General features: G+C 41.4%; 1 protein-coding gene across 1 annotated transcript in view; it reads right to left on the bottom strand.

Moving 5' to 3' along the window:
* The window catches only part of ror1 (receptor tyrosine kinase-like orphan receptor 1), a gene marked incomplete at both ends in the record, with an annotated part of 106385 nt that overhangs the window by 28216 nt on the left and 58342 nt on the right, over positions 1–19827 (bottom strand). The window contains one exon of the mRNA XM_079221279.1: positions 5128–5190. Coding sequence (XP_079077405.1) covers positions 5128–5190 — 63 coding nt within the window. The remainder of the gene's footprint in view (positions 1–5127; positions 5191–19827) is intronic.

The following is a 19827-nucleotide window of genomic DNA, read 5'->3' as shown; positions in this document are numbered from 1 at the left end:
CTGTTTAAAGTAGCAATAGTGGAAGAGCAATTCTGTGTTTTCAGAAAACATATATTCAAAGCCTGGTTGTAGTTTGTGGTTGCAACTGCGTTGACACCTAATCTCACTTTTCATGATGGCTGAATGATGCCAGAGGGTTTTCCCCGGCTTGTGTATGAGCGTATGAGGCAACATCACCTGTGGGTAAAAAAATCACACAAAAGAATAAACTAGAAAGGTGCACAGATCAACCAGGTGCGTTGTTGAATAAGTACAACCCACAATTGGCTAACGCACCCCGTCTAGACTGCGCGTGTATCAGGCGGGTTTTTCACTTGCACGTCTCACACAACAGCTTCATCTCATTTTAATCGAGGCGTGATCACCTCACCGGTCGGGGGCCGGTTAGGAGTAGTGAGTGAGAAAGTGTGTGTGTGGTGCAACAGTATGCAAGATTGGACTTGGATAGACACGGAGATGCAAACACACACACACACACACACACACACACACACACACACACACACACAAGGTGGTCAGACAAAAACAATCTTAAGGGCCACCTAAGAGGCTTAATGTGCAGGAAAAACATTGGTGTTAATGTCATGAAAAACTTCTGGAAAGTTCCTTCATTCCCAAAACCCCATTTTAGGTATGCAGAAATGCTTTTGGTTACGCAAACTGGCCAAAACAAACAAAGGAGGAAAACCCCATACAGGGGAATCTCAAATACTCTTCAGACAAACTTCTATTTGTGTGAATAGAGAGCATGAGGAGTAAAAAAGGGACACACACTTACATATACAAGGTCGCCCACACATTTAAACCTTTACTCTGCCCATGCTTCCCAACTAGGGTTTTCCCTACAAGGGCAATGCTGTCGATTCCAAAGGGGCTCCCTCCTAATATCTCTTTATTCTCTGTTGATTATTAAGGTCTATTCAGAATAGTTATACGACAGAAAAAAGACTGCAAGTCAGCAGGAAAAACATGTTTATATAACCCAAAGATAATTACAACATCAGTATGTAATAGTTCTGGTCAGGAGAAAACTATTTATTCAAATTCTGGAGAGGTGTAGACGGGGGTTCAGACGTAGTTCAACCATCTGACAAGAACTTTGATTTGTGCATGCTGGTGCCCTTACTTTGTACTCTCAGTCGCCATAGCAACCCTTGAGGTTGAATGTGCAGCTCATCTGACGCCTGCAGCTGACATATTGTCATGAGGTGTGTAAAGTGAGTGCCTACGACGTGTTTGTGAAAAAGAGAAGGGGGCACATTTGTCTTGGCATACAGCCTCTGTGTGTGACTGTGTGTGTGTGTGTGTGTCAAGCCTCAATACACACACACACACACACACACACACACACACACACACACACACACACACACAGTCCTCCTTAAAACCCCAGGCTTAACACAGCAATGTGGTACTAGCAAGTGTGTGACAATATGAGGAGACTCCCTTCTCACTCACTCTTTTTCTGTCCTTCTTTCTCTACATTCTGCACACAACATTCTCCCTTATTTGTACAGCCCTGTCTGTCCATATTACAGCACTGCAGTCAGAACAAAACTAAGCAAAGTCTAAAATCTATTTAGTATTACACACACCACTAAACAACATTCAATGCACTGACACAGACCCCCGTGTCCTCTGTTTTCTTTAACTAACCTTGTAAATAGATTATCATGGCAAAATCTGATAACAAAATGTAATGGCTCGTACTGTAGCTGAATGAGAGCCAGGCCAAACTCTGATATATTATAAATTAAGAAGCTTGCTCTGACAGAAAGGAATGCAACAGCTCGAATAAAATGTACAATCAACTTACAATCAAATCTGTCAAGTTTAATTTGAAATGACTGTAAATGTTATGAGGCAACCGTACAAGTAGTGAGATGGAAGTTCTCTCTGTATCGAGCATTATGCCAGTTTATTTAAGTACCGTAACAATATTTTCTCATTAAAATGTAATCTATTGTGTTGTTTTTAGACCTCTGACTGGTTTCTAAAAGGGGTTTACCAAATCTAATAGTTGGGTGAATTTCTCGAACCATTTTAAGGAGATTTGCAACCTGTATTAGGAGTTGATAATCATACTTTTGGTATAATGTGTCTTTTTACTGTTGTGTGGGTGGGTTCAGCCTTCTTTAATGCCCTGTGGCTCGAAATGTGAAAGGCTAAAATTTGAATTTCAATCTATGGCCATCATCTCTCTCTCTGTATTATTCAATAAGTATGTCTTTGAGTAGGCTCTTGCATTTACAGTACCTTACATTTATATTCATCGCTGCTTTTGCATCATATCATCGTGTGTGTGTGTGTGTGTGTGTGTGTGTGTGTGTGTGTGTGTGTGTGTGTGTGTGTGCGCGTGTGTGCGTGTGTGTGTTGCATGCTTACTTCCGTGTGTGGGAGTGTGTTTTCATTTTGATTTGACTTCTCAACTGTCAACACAAAATCCTGTGGGGTCGGCTAGGAATCTGTACGTACACTGTTATGAGTTTGGCCTATATGCTGACGCAACACCTCACTAATTTAATGTGCCTGTTGACTCTGACTATATAAAAAACTAAAAGTATTTCATATATTAAATGAGAACAGCTCCACTCTTTAAGGACGCATGTTTTGCCAAAGGTGGGGAGGTCACACAAACGGATTCACTTCATCTCATTAGTTGAATTGATGAAAAAGATAATGGTGGTTGGAGCTGTGTGCCTGCTGTTGTAGTGGGGAGCAGAAAAAAGGAAAAGCAGAGACAAGAGGAGATGATGAAAAGAGAGGTGAAGAGGACAACGGTGACCTGCCAGTGTCTGTGTAACAACGCTGCTTTGTGTGTAATTGTCTCGTGGTGAGTGTTGTGGTATTTGGCATCAGGAGTATTGTGAAACTCAAGCCATTGCTGCGGACTGTCCCTTTAATGTGGCAGGCGACTAAATGGTGCCCTTTCATCAGCATGCCACGGTTTTGTACAATCAAACACTCACACAAACGTAAACACACGCACACCCACACAACCGCAACGCACAAACTCTACATGTTCCAAACTGGACAAGTTATACAATACCTTTTCATCTCAACAGCCACATTGTATTTCTGTATTTGAATATATACAAGCACACGCAGTAAAGCTGTGTCAGGCAGGTTGCTCTCAGCAAGACAGTCACAGAAACCCGAGTGGCTGCACAGCTAACTAAACATAGCGAGTAGATGCACTGAGGAGCCGGGGCTGTAGCCAGCAATGACTAAAAGGTGAATTTCATTAAAGTCGGGTCACTCTCCAACGGAGAAGGAGGGAGAGGAAAGGAAGTAAAGGAAGCAAAATGGATAAAAAGAAACAATGAAAGAGAAAGGAAGAATGAAAGAATGCTCCAGGGAGAATGAGTTCAGTAAACTATCGTCACCCCTGATTTCAACCCAGTAATGAGAGTCTTCTCAGGACGATAGCATCCTGCTACTGATGCACACTGATAGAGCCACGCTACCTGAATGCTGTCTGCTTGGTCAATCAAAACCATTCCCAGCCTGCAGACAAAACAAGTGGCGCAATCACCATCCATCCATCCATCAGATAAGAAACAGATGTTAGTCATGGGACTGGGCTCAAATTGACACACACAGAGATACACTGAACATGTGGGTGCGCGCACACACACACACACACACACACACACACACACACACACACACACACACACACACACACGTGGGTGTGCGCGCACACACACATGCAGCCTTTGTAGGTTTTTATCACATTGTTGTGGAAAAATAAAGCTGTCTCTAGGATTTGTTTGGAACCATTCCTCATTGTATTTATGACTTTTTAAACATCCTTGATTGGTCACCATAATCATTATCTTGACTAAACTGCTAACTCATGTCCAGAAACTACTGTCTTCGTTCTTGCCTGTGTGTTTAACAATGTCTGTTTTTGTGTATACAGAATGTGCTGTGGGACGGATGTTGTGGGCGACTCAGCTTTGCAAGAGATAAATTAAACAAACCAGAGGAGAGAAAAAAATAAAAGTCATGTTCAATAAAGTCTCATGTGGAGGACCTTTCAATACAGGGTATCTTTGTGGGAGAATAGGCAGATGTCGGATTTCCAAGCCCGGGGAAAACTGAGGAGAGGGGGCGAGATTTGACTGATAACTCTGGGCAGATCATTTTATGGATCCAACTCAGTGGTTCCGGCAGTGCTGCCAGGAGAACAGCAGTTGTAAAAGCTTCCTCCATCAGGATCTGCTATTAGAAACCTGGGCAGCTCCAGGAGTTGTGATCATCCCCATCACAAACTAAATAATCATATTATACTGGCAAGACTCGTTATTGATCGAGGATGGGAAGGAATAAGCTGACAAAGTATATGCGGGAGAACCAAGCGGCCACATTGCATCCCACCAGCTTGTCAAAAGTAAAAGCTATTGTTGAACTGTGAAACTCCTGGAGATCTTGAACACATTGCTGCTCTCTCTTGCACGCACACAGATTAAGATTTTTATTATTTTAATAAATTGTGCGTGCATTATGGCACACATGCGTCGTGTGTTCCTTCCAAGCGTTGGATGTGTTCATCCTCAAATATGTATGTAATTAAGCACATCAGTGTTGGGGACACTAAATCAGAATTTCAAGTAAAGTCAGCAGCAAATGACAAACCACAGGAATGAAAAGTTATGAAGAAGCAATGATTAGAGATTGTTGCTGCTGCTGCTTTTTCTGCTGCATTCTTAACACTAACGATACAGCAACCCCATTGAGGGTCAAGGTCTGGGGGTTTTTGATGACTCGGCTTGAGGAGGTAGGATTAAGAATGGGGATGTTATGCTCCTACATAACTAACTAGCTACCAAACTACAAGTAGCTTGTGAAAATTCTGCGATCACGGCTTGACAAATATTTTCCTGTGGTCTGCTCCTGCAGCACATCGACAAACACTTCTAGGTTTTTACTTCACATGAACTCACCACATACTGCCTGTATATGCCCAAATGAAATGTGGATGCTTGTGTACCTTTGTTTCATCAGTTTTCCTACATCCTGTATTGCATGTAACAGATGTGTTCACAGCTATTACAGTTTGGCCTGAAAGAAGTGAAAATCACGCCCTGTTTTGTGTTTGTGTGTGTTCATGTGTGCCTTTACCATCACGAGAGCTGTTCCATGAAGTGGTAGCTATCACACTGGGGTCTTGGGGAAACTCAGACCCTGTAAACAGAGGAAATGGTGGAGACTATTAGCATGTTTCTGGCTGTTGGGCGTTACCACCACTCTCAATTGCTATGGATCATGAACCATGCAATTGTTAATAAATACAATGTGGAAGGGTAAGTGAAAAAATGACAAGCTGTGAGCTTCAGCACCCATTAGCCATCACAAATACAGACTGAAACAAATGTGAATTGAACCATAAAAAACATGCTGCCATCATCTATCACTGTTTAAATAATCAGAAATCGCCCCAATCGCACAAAGTGGGGAAGTTGAGAATAACTCAACTTGCAAATATCCTCTGAAACGCAACTACAACAACAAACAAACTGCTCTCGCCATGATCTTCTGTACCAATGGGCTGCACCTAAATATAAGACAAGAGCTGGCTATAGTCTCAAACAAAGTTAAGATAAGTATCGAACATCTGGCTCAAATTATATTATTTATGAAATAAAACAATTGCAAAAAGTGAAGCCATGTCAAACACAGCAAACCGTTACAAACACACAATGCTTGAAGAGTTTTCCATCTCAAATCAGGTGATAGCATGGTACATTCGCTGGTGTAGATCAAAGGTTTAAATGTATAACAGGGAGCCTATCAGCGAGCCATGTGGACCTAATGCTGCATTATTACCAGCTGACGACAGAGCGGGCCTCTGCTTTTCATTAAAGGAGAGAGGAGACAGAAAATGGGCTTCAGTGTGCACTGCCACGGGTCACAAGGTGATTCCTGTCAAATAAAAAAAAACTGCAGGACTTAAACATGCAGGACTGACTTGGATGGGACCTGAAATGGTTTTATCTTTGGACATCAGACAACTAACAAAAACACATATGTTATCCCACAGTTAAGAGTTCTGCTTTACACACTGTGTGTGTGTGTGTGTGTGTGTGTGTGTGTGTGTGTGTGTGTGTGTGTGTGTGTGTGTGTGTGTGTGTGTGTGTGTGTGTGTGTGAAAGCTATTGTTGGACTGGTGCAGGCTGGGATAGTTTAACATGGCGAATGAGCAAATGGCTCAAACACATGCTTAAATGCAAGCATGTGCACTGACTCAACTGTACACACTCAAATGCATACATGTGCTTCACTACACATGCTGTACTTGCATTTGTTTCAGCAACACTTTTAAAAGGAAACCAATAAAACAGTTTATTTGTGACTTTACAACTTGAAACCATTATTGTCACGTGTGTGGCATGCAGGGTGACAATCGGGGAGAAAGTCTGCAGTCAAACGGGACCAGGCGCCCAACACGGGGTCATGCTAATTGGGTGATAATGTGTTGTTTCACACGTGCTGCGTCAGGATGGTAATGACTGTGTGGTGGTGCTTGTGAAATGAGCTGTGTTAATGAGCAGCTCTTTGGGCCTCTGCACCTGTTAGCGAGGGAGTCTGAAAACTTGGCCTGCAGGCTCACACCAGCAGGCGGGCGGCTTTACGAGGGTCAAGATTGTTACAGATATGGAGCAACACTGGAAGGTTGATCTACAATAAAGATAGGTGTGTGTTCATTATCTGTTTTTTTCAAGTAATAACTAATATTATCTGCTAGCGATGTTGTTTCAAATGCTCCTGAGTTGGGTTATGAGACCAAAAATGACTGGTTTGTTCCTCGAGGCTCCTAAAATGACTGTTACTATTACGACGAGTCTTGGCCCCAAGGTGGGTCTAAATTCTCGCTGTGTTCTGGGCTGATGGGCTTAAAGACACAGCGCTCTGTGGTATACAAAGGACAGAGGAGAAGGGACGTTGCAGCTCACTGGATTCACTAACACAAAGCTAGCCAAGTGCAGCCAGGTGAGAGTTCAATAGAGGGGCTGGACACGGCAATACAAGGGAAGGGGAAGGAGGAGGGAAGTGAGTACCATGAGGACGTTTATAAAACAGCCTGGAGTAGGCATATTTTTAGGGGATTGAAAGAATTATGGTATTTTCAAAGCCAGTTACTATAATCTTGGGTAGGTCTACTCTTAGAATTTTTTTTCCAGTGTCACGTATGATTTTCATTTATATTACCAGTCCAGATAAGATAATTGTCTAACTAGACTAGAGGTCATTCCCTCATTTTACTTCAATTTCTCTCCTCCACTTTATTGCTTTACTATTTAGGTCACATCTGCTAGTTCTCTTTCATTGAGACAATCATCTGGAATATCTGAGATGAACTACAGAGTAATTTAGAGATTAGCTTTTTAATGTTTCTCAGTAACAGAGGGAAGCAATTGTGCAAGGCCAATTTGTTAATGAGGGCCTAAAAATAGGCACCTTCACATAGCCTGTGTCAGGTTAGATCTTGTAGTTGTGGCTCTCCTAATAATAATAATAATAAAGCAATACATTCATATTCAATTAATGTATTGAACATTCAGGGCATATACCTTGCAGTCAATCCAAGTTGTTTTGACACCTTTTTATCAGATTTGTTTCAATAGTCCGAGGGACTATTACAAATAACTATGCTTCTGCGTTAGTAGGTAGGCTAAATAATTCAGTCTGAAGGGTGATGTAAATAGGCTTAATTATAGCTTAACTAAACTAAAACGCCATTAGACCTGTATGTAAACTGTGATCAAGATAGCATATGTTGCTTTGGGTTTATAGCCTGGACAAAGACTAATCCTAGAGCATTATTTTTTATTTAACCGGGCCAGCTGTACCAATTCGAGGATTTTGTGTCAGACTTTTGTGAACTAAATTGTTTTGTTGCAATTGGCTGTTGATAACCTACCCTCACTTCATAATGTAATTCACACCTAGAGCACCTCCTCAATTCCCAATTTCATCCCATTTCTCAGAGAATTTTTCAGCATTGGTCGAGGCCCATTTCGTGCCGTCTCTCCAGCCAACAGGCATGCTACCTTTTAGCTGCTTGTCTACCATTTCACATTATTTCCATTTTAGCTGCCAAAAGTCAGCTTCCCAGATTTATTAGTGCCCTGATATCATCTCTGCCCATTGGTTTTTATTAAAACGACGATCATCTCAACTGTTAAAACCCCAAATTTACAGTAATTTCCAAAGAAAAGCAATATAACCTGGATCATAGAGCTGTGCACATATTTCCATAGCATGTCAGTAGTGATATGTATCCAGGATGGATATTCTGGATGTTTGACAACCTGTAATATAATATACATTTCCCCTCTTGGCTGGCATTGCATATTTCATACAACTGAACGTTTTGGAACCTCTGCTTTCATTTGCAACCGTAGTGGCAAAACATACAGTAACTGGTTAACATGAAGGTGCCTTTGGGAAGCCCAGACATCAAATCTTCGCACACAAAGTTCCATGAGAGCAGCCTCTGATCCTCATCCAGCTGTATTTGGCTTGATGATAAAAATCATGCAGGGACATAAGCTTCACCCCTAGAAAGCTCTAATAATTTGGTGTGACAGCAGCATATGGGAATTAGTGTGGAACTCATGGGAATGGGAATCAGTGAGAGGTCTGAAAAAAAGTAAAGGATGCAGTGAGAACGAGAGAGTATCAGAGGTTGAAGTTGAACCAAATCAGAAATGTTCAATTTGAGTGGTTATGCATAGCAACTAATATGCTGTTATATGGTCTGAGGGGCTGTGCTTGGAGCCAGAGTGGTTGGTGTGGTGAGTGAGACTGATGTATGAGCTCTCCCGCTCAGTAATTAGGGCCTCTCCCAAGTTCCTCTTCCATCCATATTAGCTGGAAAACTGACCTAACTTCAGGGTTATCTGGAAGAACAGCAAACCCACCATTTTCACATATAGTCATGTGATATTTATGTTTTAAAGAGGTGAAAGATAGATATGTGTAGATGAGGAAAATTCAGGAATAATAATTTCCTCATCCAATATGTCTTCATCAGATATCTCTTTCCATCCAGGAAGTCTTAGGTGCTTTTACAAGAAAATCCTCCTTAATCCTCCTTATTTTGCTTAAATTTTCCCCTACCCCCGTCTCATCTCACTTCCCTCCTTTGTGCTTCCCAAAAGGGAAGTACTTTATGTGCGTCTTCAAGTGAACATCTAGTCTTTTTGTATACCCAACTATGCAGTGACAGGCAATCAGAACAGTCAGATAAGCAGCTAATGTCCCATTGTTGCATGCATCAAGAACGAGATTTTGAAAGACGAGCAGAAAGTTACATGTAACTTTCTGCTCGTCTTTCAAAATTTCCCTAAAATCTCTGTCGTCAAGACTGCAGTCTAATGAAGATTAATGGAGGGAATGAGACTTGGAAAATGTGACTGTGCAGAAAAATCTAAACAGAGTGAAGGCGCTCTTAAAATCAGCTTGTGTTGGTTGGATTTTATTAATTGTGTCAGAGGGGAAAAAACACTGTTATACTGGTCATAAGGGGCATCAGCGTCCAGAGACTGATTGATAGTCACAGGGAAGGAGGATACAGAAGTTAACTAGGAACATTGTAATTCTAGTGGTCCAGGTTTATTAAGTAAAACCTTCAAAACTTTCTCTATTAGGTCTTGTTTTTCTAGTTTTGGTAATTTCTAAATTTGATAACATTGTACTTGCCAAAGTAACTGCTGAGGTCTGGCAACGGGCAATAAAACAAAGTCTGCTGGGGCAACGTTCAGCCAACTTACCAGGCACCCGTAAATACATTTTGAGCCTACGAAACTACACCAAGTAAAGTAGATAAAAAAACGGTCCTTCTATAAACTTTGATGGATGTACCAGATACGGTTAATAGTTTGGGAATTATCTTTACTGCCGCCTTTGTTTTCTCTTCCAACTATTTGAAATATGTCTGATTGTTTAAATTATTGTGTTTCCTGCCAAGTCTGGCTTCTTTTTAAGGTTATCCATGTGTTCCCAACTTGGGAAGTTCAATGTCTATATTATAAATATGAATAATACTGAAACTCCCTCAAAAATTGTTATAAACCCAAGTACTAACTAAGTAGTAAATTATAACCTAAAATTATCATTTAAAGAAAGACAGAGGGGACAAGACAAAGCATAATTATCAGAAACTCAGTCACTATTTCCTAATAAGCACTAAATGGAGATTTTGGTAAAATTGATTTTTGGTAAATAGAGTGAACTATGTCGTAAAAAGGGAATGATTTGTGCATGTATGTATGTGTGTGTGTGTGTCTGTTGTATAGCTCCACCTCCATCTGTGTGTGCAGGTGTTTGTTCCCAGGCTCAACTGGAGCATATAGAGGAATAAAAGCATTCCCAGTTCAGGGACTGAGTGTTCACCTGAGGACATCATGGACCAAAGAACACAGGAACTACTAACACACACACAACCACGTACACACACAATCCTGCATCGCCTCAGAATGTTCTGCTCTGTGACCTTATAAGACCACAGAAGGGGTGAGAGAGAGAGAGAGAAAGAGAGAGAGAGAGAGAGAGAGAGAGAGAGAGAGAGAGAGAGAGAGAGAGAGAGAGAGAGAGAGAGAGAGAGAGAGAGAGAGAGAGAGGCTATGTGTCAAGGCCCTTTTTGGATCAGCACAATAGACAACAAGACAAAGAAAGAGCTCAAGTTGCAACAGAGATTTGCTCCAACATGAAAAAAAGCATAATTAAAAATCACTCCAAAAATCACAGAGCTGAGCAGGGGGGCGGGGGGCATTTTATGAAACTTATACTACATGTTATGGAAAGCTGCATAGCATTTGGAATTATAGTTTGGCTTGACCACAACATTCTTAATAAATGTTAGAGGGAACACTCGTCCTCTGGGTAAAACGTGACTGTTTTTTAAATAGTTATTAAACATTATGGAGCTTGACCAAGCTGACTGGTACATACTTTCACTGTTCAGAGACGCTAGAATTTTAAAAGAGTTCTCCATACTGAGCTTGGTAAAAATGCATCTTTATTTTTAAATTTTTTTGAATGAAATGTAGACGAATCGTAGCATGGACCTTTCGAACATTAAATCTGAACTCCCGACCACTTCAGAGGCTTTTAAACTGCTGCAGAGCTGATGCAGAGGAAACTTGAGCACACCAAGAATAAAGCTGACACAGACCAACAAGTGCTGAGCAGGTTCCTTTAAACAGCAGCTTGCCACTTCACTGAAAATTATCTCACAGCGTCAGACTCACACGGACAACTGTCACTACCCAGCATTCCTCAGTCCATGGTGGTGAGCCCGCATGAGTGGACAGCCCGGTGACGTCCTTTTGGGATGCTCGTCTGCAACGGACTGAACTCTGATGCAAAATAAATATAAACATAGAGGCATCAATAGGGATGTTCTTGTCCTTGAGGTTTAATCTAAACCAGTAGTTTAATGTCAGCTCCCAGTCTCCACCACCGTTCTGTCTAACCACATGCAACATAAACCGAGGGCAGGGGGCTCCCACTATGTGCGCTGAAACCCTAGAGTAGCTTCTCTCGCTCCCACGGCCAAAGGTTACATTAAAATGTAACCTTTATACCTTAGGATCTAAAAAAACTGACACCAAGCCATAAGTCAATACTATCCTTCATTTACTTTCTATGACAGTTCAGTAAAAGCATATCATGTTAAAGTGATTGTATCTTTTTAAGTAATGAGTAAAAGCAAATTGTGATTAAAAACTGAATTACTAAATCTTATTTTATCTTATGTGTAGTTTTGTCTGATGGAGAGGCTAATAGTGAGACAAAGTTGATTTAACTAAACATTAGCTTGGTAATTGTATGAGTTGAATGTGCATACATTTGCCATATCTAGATTTACATCTATCAGAAAAAAACTGGAAATATTCCTAATAAGTGTGATATTAATTTCAGCCATATGGACGAGGTTTAGCTGACATTGATGACTGCTAGTGTTTTCATGGTCAGATCCACTCCCACATTTATATTCATTGGTAAATTTAACTCCAACAGATTACTGTACTTGCATGTCTTTGAAATATGGGAGGAAAGCTGAGAGTGCCAAGGAAACCCACGCAAACACACAGAATGTAAACTTGGCACAGAGGGCTGGAGCTTGGGAAAGAACTTAAGTCTATTGGGTTTGTTTGGATTTATGTAGAGTGAAGGCAATTTCACACATCTTCATTGCTTGCTATGTGTTAAGAATCCCTGTTTATATTAAGTTACAGTCCACCTTACACATTTGTCCATTTCATCATGACAGAAACTGTGCCAGTGGAGTAACTTCCTGCTGTGCGTATGGCTCTGCAGAAGCACGGCCTTGCCCTGTGTGTCCCCTACAGAACTGCATGTGGCCTCTGAGGTCCAACAGGCTGATGCACAAGCCCCCGCTGTCCCTGTGAGGCTCTGCAATGGAAACCACACTGATGTGACGCCTGGTTAGCCCGTTTTGGGTGAGGCCCCCCTCGGCTCCTGTTACTAGAGATGTAAGCAGACAAGTGAGAAATGTGCACAAGCATGTTACCACCTACTGTGCAGCTCATCCGCTTTCACCTGACAGGTCCAGTACAAGTGTGTGTATGTGTGGAAGCGCTCAGCTTACTGTAAAACCTGATCGCTTCCAGGCAGATAGACTGAGCCTTGAGACCTTGACGTTATCTGCAGAAGTCGCTGTCTGTCTGTTCATCTGTCTGTGGAATGTGAATAGAGTCATCACACCTGCATGTGTGTGTGTGTGTGTGTCTCTTTACTGCAGTGGATGTGCTGTGCAGAAATTAACATAGCATTTAATGATGAGAATACGGTGCACCTTGAGGTCTCTTTGTGTCATGGGGTCAGGTGTGGAATGCAAGATTTAAGAGCTAAAGCCAAAGTCAGTCAGGCTGTCTGTGTGTTGGTGACATTAATACAGTCATCTCGCTGGGCTTTTTGAACGGGACTTTTCTATAAACAGTGTATCATGTGTGCCAACAGTGTGAATGGTGTGAATAGGACGCATGCCATGTTGCACGTCTGCCTGTGCTTGTGAGTTGGACAGAAACCTGTGTGTGTGTGTGTGTGTGTGTGTGTGTGTGTGTGTGTGTGTGTGTGTGTGTGTATGTATGTATGTGTGTGTGTTCAGGTGCAGTCAGGGACACGCACACACTCCATAAGCTCCCTGCCGACATTCCTAGATTCTTTGAGGATGACAAATTCAAAAGGAGAGGCCCCAGCAGATGGAATCTGCGGATACTAGGATAATGCTGCTGGCTTTCAAACGTGACTTGGATTTAGACATCATGTGACTACAGTGGAGCTGGGCTTCAATCCGAAACCGTTTTTCTTAAGGTCTGTTGGTATTTCCTCACTAGGAAGGCTGACTCTCGCCTTGTCTGCAGGACATCTAATGGCTGAAAAGTGTTGGCCGGCCAGATTAAATTGATGAGAATATTTAGACCAGACACTATTAATGCAACACAGAGCGTGAACATCTGATGCTAAATTAATTTGATTTAAATCAAGCACAGTTATGGTGTCATTTGGAAAACATAATAAGCCAGAATGTCTTCCATCCGGCTGCAGTCATGATTGACTCTAAACCATGAATGAATTCACACACAAGAATGAAAATATTGCAATGCCGTACTCAACTCCATTCATATAACCATAGTGGTTTGCTTTACTACCGCTGTGCTCACTGAACTGATTGACCTGATGTGTAACACAGGATTACTGGCTTCAGACTGCACAGATAAACTGTGCTGAGTAATTTTGGGATGCTTCTGGGAAACTGGGTGTGAGACATTGTGTCTCCATCAAGTCATGACGCTTAGTCAGCGCTCAGTGACTTACGCTGTCGGACAGACTCAGCCACAAGAAATCTGACTCAAGGCCAAAGAGAAAGTTAGTGGGAAAGATGGAAGAATTGAAATAGAGAGAACAATTAGTGGGACAAATAAGAGAGAGGGAAATATACTGAAGAGACGAAGACAAGAAGAGATGAAAGTCAGAAAGAAACGCCATGACAAGAAAAATAAATTCCAGTAAAAACTTCCTGTGTTATTCTTATTCGTTGGGTTTCCAGCTCTATATTGGAGATCTGGGCTGCCAACAGCGAGACTCTGAGGCAAGCAGAGAACCTCTGAGGCGTTCCAGCACGCTTCCCTGTCAATCTCACCAACGCTCGAAGGGGAACTTCTCCTCGTCCCAGGTTAAGAAAATAAGCACCAGCATTCCTCTACTTGTTTAGAGGAAAAGGCAGCCAGCTAATGAGGAAGACAGGAGGATTGAAGAAGAGGAGGAGGAAGAGAGAGAAGGACAGGACGGGAGAGAGCCGAGTGGTAGGAAGAGAGAAGTGAGAGCGTTGTGTCCCCAAAGAGAGAGCTGAAAACAAGCCAGAGACAACTAACTCCACAAAACACTTTCCGCTACTGAAGAAAAACGTTTCTACAGCCAGGGAACTGGACGGGAGCATTTCAACACACAATACCACAAAATATAGATTTCACATACATTTCAAAATGTGCTGAAAAAAACACTGGTCAATAAATGTAACAAGTTAACGGTATTCATTGAAACTATGACATGAGGGCTAACAAGAAAAAGCCAGTCTCACCACTGTGAGGTAAATATAAGATCAAATCCATCCAAGAATAACCTGCCAGCCAACAGTAGCTTGAAGTAAAAGTTTTTTATCTGCCATGTTGGTTTCACTCCGTCGTGAAATGTAGGTCTCTTGAAGAAAGAGTGGCGTTGTAATGTTGCAGCAATGCTGTGACTTCAGTTTAGAGTGCAGTCACTGTTTTAGCACAGTACCTGCATCCAAATGTGAAAGTCAAGACTGTCTTAATCATTTCAATTGTGTACAGTTGGATAGTAACAGGTACAGTATACAACAATTATGACAAACGGAGGAAAAGCAAAGACAATATATTTCCACTTCCTTCCTCAAATATAATTAGTACAAAATGTGCTTGGGAAAAGTGGAAACACTGTAATTTTGACAAGAGTGGGAGTCTTGCTCTTGCAACTAAATCTTCATTTATATTTCGACAGAATGTAACTTTTAAAGTCTGGCTTGGATATTTCAGTGCGAACATATTTATTAGGGTGATGACACTAAAATGGTAAATTAAACATAAATAAGTAGTACTAAATGGAAAAAGAATACAGCTTGTTGGACATGAGGAAAGATTTAGGTTATTTGGGGGCCCGAAGGGCTTCTTTAATGAGAATAATTTGTCAAACGGGATTCTCATATAATGAAATTTACCCATCTGCCAAAGTAAGTGAAGAACCAGATGGACCAAATAATGTGTGTGTGTGCTGTCGAGAAAGACTCCCTGATCATCATCTCTAATGTCTGGAGGAGGAAAGGGGGGGGACACACCTGCTCTGGATCTGCCACAGTTTGGGGGAAAAAAAGGCAAAATACGTAAAAGAAAAACAAAATAGAAAAGGAGAGGATGAGTCATACAGATGATCAAAAAAGGAAACAGAATGTAAGATTTTTAAACTGTATGTTGGGAATCATCAGTGTGTGAGGAGGAGAAGAATAATGTGTGATGAAAAAAAGGGGTTCAAATGTTGGTAAATCATGGTTGGTTTCATGTTCCTAAGATATGTGGGGATCGCTTGGTTTAACTTTCCTGGCCTTCTGTGAGGCAGAAAAGGAGATACATTGTGTTTAAAATGTAACAAAAATGAATTAGTAAATTATGTATACATCCATTTTACAGTTTTCTACTAAAACCCACAGTGTAAATAATATTGTTTTGGTAAATGATGGTAAATGGTAAATGATGAGACTTTAAATATAGCTATAGCTATAAATATAGCTATATGCTATATTTAAAGTCTCATCATTTGTAATTTGCACCAAGAAATATCTATAATGACGCATAAGGCCTTACAGAGGCAGTTCAAAACAAATAACCATGATCTCACTCTACTTGAAGTAGTTTTCTATTGGCTGCAACTGTGTGCTGATTATGAAAACACTTCCACCCAAAGTCTTCTTTGTGGATTTGACATGGAGAACTTAAAAAAAAATGACTGAGGGATTTAGAAAGCCTGGATCTTATTAAAGTGGGCAAAATATAGAAAAGAGCAAGAGAGAGACAAAATCTTCCACAAGAGACAAAGACGATCACAGTTCCTCTCACATTTCCAAAGCTTGTTGTAATTTCCATCTCATTTCACCAGACGACTGGTGTGGGGGCTGACTGAGCACGCCTTGTAAAGCATCCCAGCTTGCTTCTGCAAACAGAGTCTCACCTCACCTCCCGTAAACCCGTTCTCTCAAACACACACTTCATAACTGATCCACCTCCACCCCAGACGATGGAAAGGAGGATAGGCAGATGGTGGCGCAGAGAAGAAAGAGGTGTGAGAGGACTACTTCAGGCACAAATATCTCTATTGTATTACCTCATTTCCTGTTCAGAATCTCAGAGATGAAATCTGTTAGATCCCTCTGAGTGCAGGATCCCACCGCCTGCTATGCACCTTCATATGTTATTTCTGCTCCTTACTGTGCCAGACCTTTGAACCCGAGACTGTCTTTACCCCTTTCATAAAGACTTAGAGCGAAGTTCTTTGGCGTGCCATACATTGTATCAACAACAAAATATCACCAAAAAAGATAACTCAATGGATTTAGTCAGTCCTGATTTTCTTTTCCTTAATTCTTTTTAGGATAAATACATTTAGTCATGAAGCACTACAAATGCAAACTGGAAGAGCAATGTCGCCATGGAGTCTGTGAGTCAGATGCGGGCTCCACCTGGGCCCAGTATTCATTTAGCGTGAAGCTGTTTACACTTGCACCAGGATAAGTTACGCTGCATTGGGTGCTATCCTTTCCTGTTTGTATTGTTGCCATGGATGTACAGGCAACAGTAAACTGAGTTTGATATCTGTGAGGAAATATGTCAAGTTTTAGCTCCACTCACGAGCGCCAGTGACTAGTTTTCTAGACCATTATTTACCATCTTTATGAGACTGCTGTGTAGCGAAGTCAAAGAGAAAGGGTGGGGCGACAGAATTCATGCAGTATAAGCTTTCAAATGTGGTGAGCTGTGTGAAGGCTCTTGTCATGAGTAGGACTGTGTGCATGTCTCTGTGTGCGTGTGTGTGTGAGCTGGAGCCATGCATGTGCAGTGTCTATGTGTTAGAATTGGCAGCAGGTTGGGGTACTATGGCCTTGATTAGGCGTCTCTTTCCCATCTACCAGTCGCTAAGTGAAGCAGTGAATTACGCTGCCATTTCACCGGCGTAATTGGGGACACATGCAGCCTTAAACTCCTCCTCCCTCCCTCCCTCCATCTTTAGGTCAAAGCAGCAGTAAGATCAAATGCTCTCCTCAGCGGAGCATTCCTCAATAAAACAACAAGGAGAGAAGGGGGGGAGAGGGTGAGAAAAAGGAGAAAGGAAGGAAATCAAAAGAGATGGGGCGAGACAGGCCGAGAGGAGAAAAGAAGGAGACAGAGGTGGAGACAGTCGGAGCATATGGAACATGTTTACAGTAATATCGCTGGGCCCTGATGTTATCGTGGCGGTTCATTTGGTGGATCAGAACTTTTCATCAAATTTCAGTATCGTCTGTCCTTTTCTCTTCCCTGCCTCGTCCCTTTTCTTCTGTTCTCGGTGCCAGAGAAACCCACCCCATGAATACTTTTACTTCATTACCTTTGCAGAAATTCCCCCAAGTGTGTCCTCCCAGCATACAGTACACTATATCTTCTGTACACATTGTGCTGTGTCCCGGATGCGTTTCAAAGCAATAAAGCCACGACGGGCCCAGGTCTGGTTCATGCTAACATAAACAATCCTCCCTCCTCTTCAAATGGCAGAGAGAAACAGGGGATGAGAAATAGGCTGCTAGGCTAGTGAAAGTCCACTCACTTGAGGTCCATAGAGACAAGAGTGGACACAAAAATAGTTTGGATCAAAGCAACTGCTGCAAAACTATTTATCATGAGCGCAAGACAAATGTAAAGGAATTTTCACAGTTCTGTCCAAGTCTTTGATGATACAGTCGGAGTCTAATGACGCACACGGTCCTGCCACGTTAGACTGATTTCAAAGGTTTCTTGGCTGTTTTACGAAAGGCGTGACACTGATGTCTAAGGTGGAGGAAACCATTTAGGGGATAAACTGAACCCAGGCTTTGGATATTAGGTTCGAGAGATTTAGAAGTAGTTAGAAGTAGAGACAGAGAAAGATGAGCAACTAAGCGCTTTCCGATGAAGTAGAGATATGTACTATTAATTCTGTGGTTTCTATGTTGCCTGTCAGTGTGTGTGTGTGTGTGAGTGACTGAGTGTGTGTGTGTGTGTGTGTGTGAGTGTGTGTGTATGTATGTGTGTATGTGTATGTGTATGTATGTATGTATGTATGTATGTATGTATGTATGTATGTATGTATGTATATATATATATATATATATATATATATATATATATATATATATATATATATATATATACACATATATGTTGTATAGCTGCAAGCTGCAGACAGACACTGGAGTGTGTCGGACTCCACATCTGGTGGATGGGATCTGTTAGCTCCATGTGTCTGCCTATTATAATATGGAATGAAGACTTTGAACTGAGCAGCCACCGCTGATGATCACCAGACTCCAACACACTGGGTAATTCGCTGATTTTAAAAGGGTGATGCCTGCAATTCCTTTCTAACTCAGAGTTTCCGCTGTGAAGACACAGTAAAGTGTGTTGATTTTCCTCAACAAGTGACAGCCGAGGGGAGGCATTTCCTCGCTTTCATAAAAAGTACCTCAGTTTCATACTGTACTGTGGAGGAAAATCCAGTTTCCTGACAAAAGGAGGTGGTGGAGACAAACATTTTTTTAGAGGAATGGTGAGAGTCAATGTATTGCTTCGCAAAAACCTGCATGAACCTGAAGTACAGCTGGATCTAACCACTATTACTTGATGTGCACCTGTCATCACTTTGTATGGAATGGCCTTGATATAATGATGAAGTGCCTCAACACATTGTGATACACACAAGGCCTTCATAAGTCTCTCACAATGGGAACGTAATGGTGGTGTTACTGGAGGGTTTTATTGAAAAATATGGAGGAATTCAACTCTTCCTGCTGTTTCTATGAATAAGTCCCCTTTGACAGTTTAGACCACTTACTTGGAATTTAACATTTCAAAGACTTTTTCTGCAACTGGCAATTAATTTGAGATGTTACATATGCCATTGCAAACCCAAATAAAAAAAACACCAACAATGTTTATATAAAATGTTATTGATATAAATTAAATTTTTGGACAAAATGTAAGGTCTATGAAATAAGCTGTATCATGCTTCACTTTCTGTAAGTACCCCTCAGTGTCTCCAGCCAGACATTGGTCAGGGTCAAGGGTCATTAACGAAAAGGAAAGACGTCCTCCTGATGAGCTGAGCACACAAAGCTAAGCAGAGAAATGACTGGGGAATCTGACTGGTGCTCAGGACATTTACAGCCCCACTCTGTGAGAACCCAACAAAAAAAACAACGTCTGAAAAGTTGACTCTGTTCATACGCATCCAATATACATTGTGTGTGCTCTTACGTGGACTGCTCAACATGTTGACTTTTGGCTTGTGTGAAATAGCAAAGGTATGATTAAATCCTAAAGCCATGTCGGAAAGTGACTTGTTACCTTACTCAGTCATCTATTAAAGTTGACTGTTTTTGTTACGTAACTCGTGAGAAAATAAAATTTGTTTTAATACATTGTAATAAACAGTAGTTGATGAAAGCACTGAGTTCCTCCTTGATAACGGGATAGTAATTCTCAAAGTCTC

Source organism: Taurulus bubalis (genome assembly GCF_910589615.1).
Source record: "Taurulus bubalis genome assembly, chromosome: 7".
Taxonomy (NCBI): domain Eukaryota; kingdom Metazoa; phylum Chordata; class Actinopteri; order Perciformes; family Cottidae; genus Taurulus; species Taurulus bubalis.
The sequence above is the reverse complement of the archived record's forward strand: the minus strand, read 5'-3'. Positions and strand labels throughout refer to the sequence as shown.